Below are 10,752 nucleotides of genomic sequence, written 5' to 3' on the forward strand. Positions count from 1 at the left end.
CACTGCCAGAGGGAGCATTTATGTCGTGGAAACCAGCAAACGCCACAGATCGGGGCTTGGCGTGTGGGTCTGATCATGTGACAGAGACAAGGTAAATGAGGCAGATGAAGGGCCCCATGGTTTAGAGACCAAGTTGGTAAATACTGGCCAGCAGGAACCACAGAGGCCGCCAGGGTCAGCCTCTGCTCACAGACTCTGGTGAGGAGGTTTGCTACCTCCCCCAGGAGCCCTCCAGGGTAAAAACCTCCCCTTGACATCGGGCCAGAATGTGCCTTTCTCTCCAAAACTTCCTTCTAGTGCCCCGATCTTGTCCTCAGTCACTCACTTGATGTCTTGGAGCCTCAGTGTGCTCATCTGTAAAATGGAGGGTCTGCACTGGAGCACTGAGGTCTAAGCCTCATGGCCCTAAAATCCTCTCAAGCCTCAAATCTGAAGCCAGCTGGCTCTGGGACCTTGGGCCAGCGACGGCCTTTCTGGGAAATGGGGTGAGCACGCAAGGCAGCCCAAACAGTCATGACGGCCACGCCTCTGCGGTGCTGCATGGCCTCAGAAGAACCCTGCCTGGGCATCTGACAGATGAGGAAACCGAGGGCCCCCCGCTGGTCAGTGTCAGAAGCAGGCTAGCGCCACCTGGTGGCCGCCTAGAGAAACCAGCGCACACTGGGAGCCCTCCTCCCACTTCTCCAGGGGCATCTTAGGCCATGAGGGTCCTGCCCTACTAGACTGGAAAGGCCCTGGGCTAGGGTTGACTGGCTAGCCTGTAACTGGACCCCCGCCCCACGGCCTGGTCATCCATTCATTCACTTACTCGCTCATTCAGAGGGGAGGGGGCCTCCTGCACCAGAGCACTGAGCTCCCTTCTGAGCCCCCATGACGGGCAGGTGCCCATCGGGGCTGACGCTGACCTCGCCCTCCGGCACAAAGCGTGCACCTTCTAAGGGGCATCTGTACCCACCACACCCAACATCCTTCCCAGGAGGCGCTCCGCCGTGGGCCCGGCCTGGACGGCCCGAGGCTTTGCCAGATCTGCAGCCTCTCTCTGCCCACCACGAGGCATCCGGCACACAGAAAGGGCTACTGGAAGAAAGGCAGCGGGAAGCCGCCAGGCTCAAGGCGAGAGCCGTCCTCCTGCAAATCTCTGGACGTTCCTCGTGCTTTCCCACCTCCTGGCCTCTGCCCACGCTGTTCCCCTCCCCTGTGCCTAATGATCTTCCCCTCCCTGCAAAGTCGAGCTGACCAGCGCGTGGCATGCCCTTCTGAACACCCGAATCCTACACGAGCCCAATCCCCAAGGAGACCGTCTCACGTCCACACTTCTCTCCCCCAAAGCACAGCAGGGTACCTGCACACAAGAGGACTGAATGCCTTCCAGCCCTGTCCATATGGAGGGCCCGGGCGGCGCCCCAGGTGAGGCTCTCACCTGCAGCGTCAGGATGTCCTGGCGGGAAAAGGGCTCGTCCGTCAGCAGATCTTTGAAGTTCTTGGTTTTGATGTTCAGCTGCTCTATGGCCTGAGACAAGGGCATGGATCAAGGAAGGTCCGTCCCTGTCACGTCTGGATGTGACCCTCTGGCCTCCCTCCCGCCCACCCTAAGAGGCCCAGCTCCTCCAGGAGGCCTGCCAGGATTCCTCCCTGTGTAGGCTGGGCTCTTCAGCACCTTCATGTGCATTCACCAACCCCCGCCCACCCTGGGAAGAGGCCTCCAGAGGCTGCTGGGACCAGAAGAAAGCCTCACTGGGAGGCCCAGAGTGGAGGCTGCCAGGGCCCCGGCTCTACAGCTTACCGGACCCCTGACTGTCACACCCGTCACTTCCCCTCTGAATGAATGGGGCCTCAGCGTTCTCCCTAACCCAGGAGAGGGAACAGAGCCCTCTCCTCACAACGGCCTCATGAAGAAGAGAGGGCCAGGACTACTGGCCCATTTTAGAGAAGGAAACTGAGGCTCAGAGAGGGCAGAAGAGAAACTCAAACGCGGGCTTCTGTGCCCTCCTTTCCCTATGCCAAGATGCAGGCAGGACCTGCGGACCCCCAAAGGTTCCCACTCCATCCCGCAACTGAGGAACTCCTCAGTGACACGAGTCCTGCCCAGGAACCTCCACGGACAACGGCAACATAGCAGCGCCTGCGGGAGGCAGCCACACCAAGGAGCACCCGTGTGCCCAGCCCTGGGTGGAGTACTTAAAAAATAGGCTCTCATCCGACCCCACCACAACCCCAGGAGGCAGGCCCACTATGATCCCCACTTTACAGTTGAGAAGACTGAGGCACAGCGTTAGGTGACAAGGCCTTCCTGATGCCCGCCGGGCCACCGGCTGTCTGAGGACAGACCCTGCGGTCAGTCTGAGTCTAAGCCAAGAAGAGGCGCGTCGCGGGGCGGAAAGCTCACCTCGTAAGCGTACACGTTGCCGGTCCCTTTGATCGCCACAATGTGTGAGTTGTTGGTGAAGACGGTGAACAGCACTGGACAGTGGTATTGACCTAGAAAGAGGGCACGTGTTAACAGGACCAGCCGCCCCATGGTCTCTAAAGGAATATGTGGAAAGGGGCACCCCGGCTAACACCTAAAGGGCTGGTGGGAGCCCAGGGGGCCTGGCCACCTCCTTCTGGAGCCGAGGCCGCCGTCCAGAACTGGGCCTCATCCTGTCCCAACGGGCCTCCCTGCCTCTAAACACCCCCCCACCTTTCACACCACAAACTCCTAAGGAGATTCTTCCTCTGGAACAGGTAAGATCGATCACTCCCAAACTTTCAAAGGCCCCTACTGCCCACTGCAAAAAGGTCCCAGCTCCTTCACCTGACCTCTGAGGCCCCAGGCTTGGCTCCCACCTGCCTTTCCTGCCTCATCATAATGGATCTACTTCCCCTTCTCAAACCTCCCACCCCCACGTCCCTGCTCGCGGTTCTCCAGGCTCAGAATGGCCCATCATCACTTTCTCCTATTAGAATCCCCCTTCCTTGCAGGCTCTGCTCTTCCATCAAACAGTCCCTATATCGCGTCTCTTCTCAGACCTCAATCGCTCTGTTTGGAGTCACCCTGGGGCTGCTGCCCACGACTTCTCTCTCCTCCCAGACTGGGCTCTCCTGGAGTGCAAGGGCCAGGTCACCTTCCTCTTCCAGTCTCCTGTGCCTAGCACACAGTGGAAGCTTAACCAGGGCTAGCGGAATGACCCAGAAAGCCGGCCACCCACCTTCATTATTCTTTGTGAAGTTCAGCTTGATCAGAGACTTGGCATCCAGCTTCTGAAAGACCAAGCAAAGGTATTTGAAATGAAAAAGTTACTGAATTTCAAATTCTATCAAATATACATGAGAAAGGATTATTCAGGGACAAAACTAAGTACGGGCCTCAGTCCTACAATCACCTTCAAATACACACCATTAAATCTTCACCTCCCACCCCACCTCCAAGCCTTTACAAAGGCTCTGCCCCCCTCAGGACTCCCAGAATGCTCACCTTTGGGAACCTCTGCAGGCCTCTCCTCAAAGCACATCTATTTTCTGGTTACTCAGTAGAAACTTTGAATGGGATTATTCACGTACATAGTATGTCCCCCAAGGACTTTCACTTTTTGTCCTGATACCTCCAGCATTTCGTGTCATGCTTAGCACAGAGGAGGTAGGCTTACCTACCTATGATGCACCTAAGATGTGCCTAGCACTGTGTTAAGCATTTTACAATTACTGTCTTATTTGATCCTCATATCAACTGTGGGAGGTAGGTACTATTATTATCTCCATTTTACAGATGAAGAAAACGAGGCAGAGGTAAAGTGACTTGCCCAGGGTCACACCACTCGAAAGTGTCCGAAGCTAGGTTTGATCTCAGCGCTCCCTGACTCCAGGCTGGGGGCTCTGACCACTGCTCCCCCAAGCTGCCTGCTTAACTAATGCTGATTTCCTTGACCCAGCAGCAATAGGGAAGGGGAACAGCCTGGGAGCCCCAGTTCCAGCTCAGCCACCGAGGGGGCGCACACCAGCTAAATCAGGCTACTGCTGTGGCCAAGAACAAGGCTCCTGCGGGGATTCTGCAGCTGGGTCCTGAGCAGCCTGCGAGGCTGGGCAGAGGGCAGAGACAGAGAGAGGGCAGCCTGATCACTGGGCAGGAGGCAGTCTGGCCACGCTGGCCTAGTCCTATATCTTACAAGGATGATGATTTGGGTCTGGCTTTTCCCCCCAGAGGAGACAGGAGGGAGAACAGATAAATGCTTTCTAAACAATTAAAAAACCCCCAAGTGACTTCCTGAAGTGCAGGTCTTCTCCCGCCCCTCGCCCCTCCCTCCTGGCCTGGCCCCCTCCTCCCTCCCCAGGGCGGCAGCTACAGGGTCCCTGTGCCAGTCACTGGACGGGGGCAGCCAATCGAGGACGCCAGTGTGGGGCTACTGCCCACAGGCATGAATGGAGAAGAAGGCAGGCTGACCCCACGGCCGGACTGAGACAACAGATGGAGCCTCCACTGCCCAGGAGAAGGCACTGGGGAGGAGCTGAGGGACGGCACAGACAAGAAGGCGCAGGTGAGCTGCAACCTGTACCCACGAAGGGCCTGCCCACATCAAGGAGAGCACCAAAGGTGACACCCACTGCGAGGCACCATTCTGGGGCCTGAGCCTGCAGGGTCATCCACTCACAGGTCACTCTTTCCATCCAGCTTCCATGTTTATGCCTTTCTGAGATGATTAAAAATGATGGCGGGGGGGCTCCCCAGCACCGGTGAGGAGATCAGGGGTCAGAATGAGGAGCCTGGGGCCAAGAAGCCCCGGGTTCAAATGCTTACTAGCTGCTGGCCTCTCCAAGCCTCAGTTTCCTCATTTCCCAAAAGGAGGGGCCTGGCCCAGCAACCTCCACCCTCTTCTAGGCCGCAGTCCTGGGCTCTGACTTTGGCTCTGCCCCAGACTCACTGACTGGCCTGTTTTCTCATCTGTCCACGTGGCCAGACTAGACCAGCCATCGTTCAGGACCCTTTCGGCGAAGGGTCCAGTGAGTGTTGGGAAGGCCCTGCCAGGTGCTCCCCAGTCTGACGCCCTCACTTTATGGTGGATAAGCAGCAGCCTTGAGGAGAGGTCCTGGGGACACAGTACGTCAAGAGAGTGGGCTCAAACGCCACACCAAGGCATTTCCATCACCGAAGCTCCCTCTACCCAGAAGACATTTTAACTTTAAAATATTTTAATTCCCCAGAAGCTAAAGAAACACTCACAGTTTGTGAAGGGCCTAACTGCCCCTGAGGCTTCTAATTAGTAATTAAAGTCACCTCTTGTAATTAATTCTTCTCTGGCTACAGTAGGAATGAAAGATGCAGGGAGGGGGAAGACGTGGGCCAGCGACACACGGCATCCTCAGCCAGCCTCCAACTGAGGGGTGTCAGAGCTCGAAGCGCAAAGCCTGGGGGACCCCCATTCTGTGCCTGGAGCACCTCCCTATTCTGAAGTTCAAAGACCAGCGCTGCCCATGCCAGGCCCAAACACTGTTCTTGTCATATGGGGGCCTCAAAGGATCACGGAATGCCCACGCTAGAAGGGGCCTTAGAGAGCACCCTGTCCTACCCCATTTCACAGACAGGGACGCTGAGGCTGGAGAAGGCAGTGGGGTAGAGTGGAAAGGGGACTGGACTGGGGTCTTGAACCTCGCCTCTGCCTCTGCCTCTGCTGATCATGCCTTATGGGGCCTCAGGCCCACCACCCACTTCTCTGGGCCTCCCTCAGTGGTCTCTGGGGCCCCTGCTAGCTGATTCAATGGGCTCCAATCCTGTGACTTAGCCGGGCCCCAGATGGAGCAGCCAGCAGGGACAAGAACACTCAGGAGACTGGCCCTGGTCTAACAGTAACCACCTCAGGGAAGAAGGAAAAGGAGAGTGGGGAGGGAGGAACACTTTCATCTTTACTTCATTAAGGCCCTGGGATGTCTAGGGAGGCAGCGAGTGGGTTGGGCAGCAGAGGGCAGAGCCCATAAATACAAAGAGGGAAGACTGGTGAGGCCCCAGGACCCAGACGCTTTGGCCCTGGCCTGCTGAGGAACATGCTGGAGAGGGTTCAGAGGAAGGGAACCAGGAGAGAGAACAGCCTCCAGTCCCACCTCAGGCCCTCCCCGGGCACATCGGCTGGCCCCGGCAAGCCTCAAAGCAGCCCCAAGCTAGCCCGGGGGGTGAAGGGGCCCTTCGCTGAGAGGACCCCCGGGTCAGTACCATCGGCACGGGCCCCCGCCTACCTCTCCGCTGCTGGGGTTGGTCCCGTACTTCTTTATCCAAGGCACAATATTCCTGAAAGGAGATGAGGAAAAAGAAAAGCCCTTCAGTGCGGTGGCCCTCAGGTCCGTCCCCAACCCTGTCTCTCTGGCTCTCAGACGGCAGGGCACCTGCGCCCTTTCTCTGGCCCCAGGCTCACCCCCAGCACCGTCCCCATTCTCCCCAGGCCCACGGGCCGGCCTCTCCTCGGGCGAACCTTTATGACCTAATGTGGCCCGTCCTGCTGCTCAGACACGCAGGAAGGGTTCCCTGCTCGAAATCCCTCCCAGGAACGGGCCTGAGTGTCAGCCAGCCCCCACGCTCTCAGTCCACAAGAGAGGGGAGGCCATAGGCTCTCAGGACTAAGATTGGGTTGGCTCAAGTTCTCTGGGCCTCAGTTTCTTCAGCCTAGCACTGTGTCAGGCCATAAGCACTTATTAAGCGCCTCAGCTGTGCCACTGGGCTAGTGCCTAGGCTTGGGGCACTCCGATGTGAGCCGGGGCGAGCCTGGGGAGGGCGCCGGTGCTAAGGATGAGAACAGCCACAATGATCTGCTGTCACCATCGCGGATCTCCTAGCACCCTGGCTCATCAGAGCCCAGTTCTGAACCCCAATCCCAATGCCCAGAGTGAGGCGGCCACACCGCTGCCATCCTCGTGTGGCTGAGTCAAAACGTAAACCGCTGAGATTTCACGGTTTGATTTAGGGCCAGCTCACCTTGTTTGTCAAGGAGCCCACTAGGTTTATAATTAGATTAAAAAGCTGGCTTTGCCTCCACAACCTTCAAAGTGCTTGGGAAGTGCCACCAAAGGACCCCGTGCTTGCCGCCCCCACTGGGGCTAAGGCGCCAGAGGCCCCCGGGAACCTCCAGGGGGCCAAACCTACGCTGAGCTGTGGCTGCTGCCACCAGAGGCCCACGGCCCCGGGGTCTACCACGGATGACCAAGGCCATTTCACTGGCCTCACCAAGGTTCTCACTTACAGTAAGTCAAAGACGACTCCGTCGGGGGTGCACACCGGGTACTCAAAGGGCTGCAGCGACAGGCTGAGACACACAAACACATTTCGGTCAGTGGGGGGCAGGGGCTGAGCCAGCAGCTCCTCCGGTGGCTGGCGGCCGGCCCCGTGCCCACCATGGCGCTCCACCCCCGCTCCTCCTCTATGCTTCCCGATGCCAGCCGATGGCACCACTGCACGCCCGGGCCAGCCCCAGGCTCCCTCTCCCCTCGCCCTGTCTATCCAATGAGCCGTCAAGTAGGGGCCAGCCTGGCACAGCAGAAGGAGCCTGAGCTGTGGCATTACAGGATCTGGCTTCAAATTCCGCCTTCAATGCTTACTGCCTGCATAACCCTAGGACAGGGCATGAAACTTCCCTGGGCCTCGGTCTCCCATCTGTAAGCGGAAGAGCAGGAGGCCTCTCTGACCCTGCCCTCATCTCCTCTGGGCCCCGGGCAGGCCCTTCACGGCCTCTCCCCTCCACTGCCGTCTCTGCCCCAGAGCTCCTTGTCCCCCACATCCTGCAGCCACGATGAGACCCTTCTAAGGCGCCATTCCCCTCAATGGGCTCTTCCACTCAGAGCCCTTCAGCAGCACCGCTTTCTCCTCAGTTTGACATTCAAGGCCCTCCACAACACGGTCCCAGGCCACCTATCTTTCTTCCTTTTTTCACAACTTTCCCACCACCCTTCTACCTCCTGTTCCAAGGAGTCTGAGGAGATCCCTGCCGCCCTTGCTGCCAGAGATGCTGGGTCAGTGGGCTGCCCTCCTGTTCCTCTCAGCTGGGACCCCTGCCCTGGATGGGAGGCAGCCCCCATGAAGAGGAGAGCATCCAGAGAGCAGCGACGGGATTGCTCTTGCCTCTGCGGCCCCAGCATTCAGCCCGGTGCCCGGCAGAGAGCCGGCACGGCCTCAGTAAGTGCCTTTTCCTGCGGCCCTTCCCTGTGTTACCGTCCTCCCACCCAGCAGCCTCTAAACTCCCGAGGGCCCAGATCATGTCCTGGAACCCTTGAGGGTCGGGAACACTGATGCTGAATGAGCAGTCACTGACGTGGTGGCTGGGACCGAGGTCTTATGTGGAGAGACCTGGAGCAGAAAAGCAGCTCTGACAGGGCCACTCAGCAGCCAATCCAGGCACAGCGAAGATCTTACCTGCAGTGATCAAAAGGTAAGCGACGAAAATTTGCTTGTGGGAGATCTGTGTAAAATGAAATAGGAGTCTGAATCACATACTGGTTGTGGAGAGAATTTAATGCTGGAAGTAAAAGCCCACGTAGGGGCTCCTAGCAGGACATCTCCCCAAAATGCTACTGCCCTCAGTGGAAGGGGGGGCAGAGAGAGGGAGGGAGAGAGAGAGAGAGGAGAGGGAGAGAGAGAGAGAGGGAAAGAGAGAAAGGAAAGAGAGAAGAGGGGGGAGGGAAGAGAGAGAAAATAGGGGAGGGAGGGAGGAAGAGAGAGAGAGAAGAAAAAGGAGGAGGAGGAGAGAGAAGAGAAGAGGAGAGGAGACAGAAAGGGAGAGACGGAGACGCAGAGAGCTCAATCCATCTCCCGCTCAGTGAGCCCCCAGACCCCCAGAGCCCAATTTTCACAGCATCCTGGGTTCAGGCCTGACCTCAGGTCTCAGTCTGTCCAACAGCCAGCCCAAGCAGGATGGCCTTTCCCCAACATCCGAGGGCTGTTCTAGACTCCACTTGACATTTCCTCACCACACAAGCCAGAAGGGTCTCCCTGGAATCCTGGCCCTGCTGTTCACCACCTGTGTGGCTTCAGACAAGCCCCTTCCCCTGTCTGGGCCTGTTTCTCCCTCTGTAAAATGAGGGGTTGGTCTAGATAGCCAGTGGTTGCTGCCAGCCCATATCTAAGATCCTTCCTTAGACTTGAGAACAACTGGATGCCTCAGGCATGAATTAAGCACCTACTGTATACAAGGCACAGTGGAAACAGACAAAACAGAAGCTGGCCTGCCCTGACCAGGCCTCACCCTGTCTAGACAAAGGCTGGGGGTGAGGGTTGGAAGGGCCCAGGAGAGCTTCCTACTTATGAGACTCTGGGCAAGTGACTTAACCTTTCAACCTCAGCACTCAGCAAGCATTTATTAAGCACCAACTATGTGATGGACTAGTCCCTGGTCCTCAAGGTGTGTACTTTTTTCGGAGGAGACAAGGTGCACCTGTCTAAGCACAGACAGAAGAAATACAAAATAAATAGCAATTGTTTGGGAGAGAGGGTGGGAAGGAAGGAAGGGGAGGATTCTGAGGGTAAGGAGAAGCATCCCAGGCAACGAGGACAGCCAGTGCAAAGTCACAGAGGTGGGCTAAACCACACAAAGGCCAGTCCAGTTGGCCAGCAGAACTGCAGAAGGGAAAGGACGTACGATGAGGCAGGAAAGGTGGTCAGGGACCAGCTCGTAATGGGCTGTAAAAGCACAACAGGGGAGTTTATACTTGATCCCAGAGGCAATAGGGAGCCCCTGCATATTACTGAGGAGGGAGTGCCACAGTCAGAACCAAGCTTAAGGAAGACTTTTTTTCTTTCTGTTTTGGAGGCAATGGGGGTTAAGTGACTTGCCCCGGGTCACATAGCTAGCTAGTAAGTGTCTGGGGTTGGATTTGAACTCAGGTCCTCCTGACTCCAGGGCTGGTGTTCTATCCACTGCGCCACCTAGCTGCCCCCATTAAGGAAGATTACCTAGGCCAACTGTGTGAACGTGAACCGAAGAAAGCCCAGAGGCCGAAAGGCTACAGTTACGGTCCAGGCAGCCGGTGGTGAGGACCTGACCTTCTTTTCCCATCATGCTGCCCTCCTCTGCACCCTGGAACCCACCTGGAAGTAGCCTGTGCCCCTGAGGAGGCCGGGGGGGGCTCCACCCCCCTCTATCTGAGGAGGCAGCCTAGGCTGAACTCCTCCCCACCGGCCCCTTTTATGTTGGGTCTTCCTCGTTAGAAGGTAAGCTCCTTGAGCGCAGCCGCTGTCCTTCTGCCTGTGTCTATATTCCCAGAGCTTAACAGAGTGCCCTACACAAGAGCTGCCTGAGGAAGAGGGGCTGGACAGGAGGGATGGGGCGGGGGGCTCACCCTCCAGCCTGACCCATGACTAGCCCGAGGCTCCAGAGACCACCAGGAAGGAAGACCCCAGGCCCCAGCCCCAGGACCGAAGGCTTTCCGCGTACTCACCCGGCTTCTTGCCCCCATAGAAGTGCGTGTACTCGGCGCAGGTGATGTACCTGGAAGAGAGACGGCCAGTGTCACCCCGTGCTGGGCCAGCTTCAGGGTTCTAGGTCCAGCCTGGGTTCCAGACCTGGCTCCGCTCTGGCCGCTGGCATCCGGCTCTCTCCAGCCCCATGGCTGGCCTCGAGGAGCTTAGATCTAGTGGGGAGAGGAGACGGCCGACAGGGGAGGAAGGGCCGGGGCTGGCCAGGAGGACGGACCCAAGGCAGGTCCAGCGCGGCCCCCTCGTCGGCGCCCCCCGGCTCCCTGCACCACGCCGCCCGCGCCGGCCCTGCCTCAGTTTCCTCATCTGTCAAGCAGAGCCCAGGGGCG

General features: G+C 57.9%; 1 protein-coding gene across 1 annotated transcript in view; it reads right to left on the reverse strand.

Moving 5' to 3' along the window:
- The window catches only part of PPIL2 (peptidylprolyl isomerase like 2), a 31,646-nt gene that overhangs the window by 20,724 nt on the left and 170 nt on the right, over positions 1-10,752 (reverse strand). The window contains exons 2-8 of the mRNA XM_027847476.1: positions 10,387-10,436; positions 8,366-8,411; positions 7,200-7,262; positions 6,202-6,253; positions 3,189-3,240; positions 2,387-2,478; positions 1,421-1,510 (exon numbers count right to left, since the gene is read on the reverse strand). Of these exons, the coding sequence (XP_027703277.1) occupies positions 1,421-1,510; positions 2,387-2,478; positions 3,189-3,240; positions 6,202-6,253; positions 7,200-7,262; positions 8,366-8,411; positions 10,387-10,436 (445 nt within the window). The remainder of the gene's footprint in view (positions 1-1,420; positions 1,511-2,386; positions 2,479-3,188; positions 3,241-6,201; positions 6,254-7,199; positions 7,263-8,365; positions 8,412-10,386; positions 10,437-10,752) is intronic.

This window comes from Vombatus ursinus, unplaced genomic scaffold (genome assembly GCF_900497805.2).
Source record: "Vombatus ursinus unplaced genomic scaffold, bare-nosed wombat genome assembly UNPS02015411.1, whole genome shotgun sequence".
Taxonomy (NCBI): Eukaryota; Metazoa; Chordata; class Mammalia; order Diprotodontia; family Vombatidae; genus Vombatus; species Vombatus ursinus.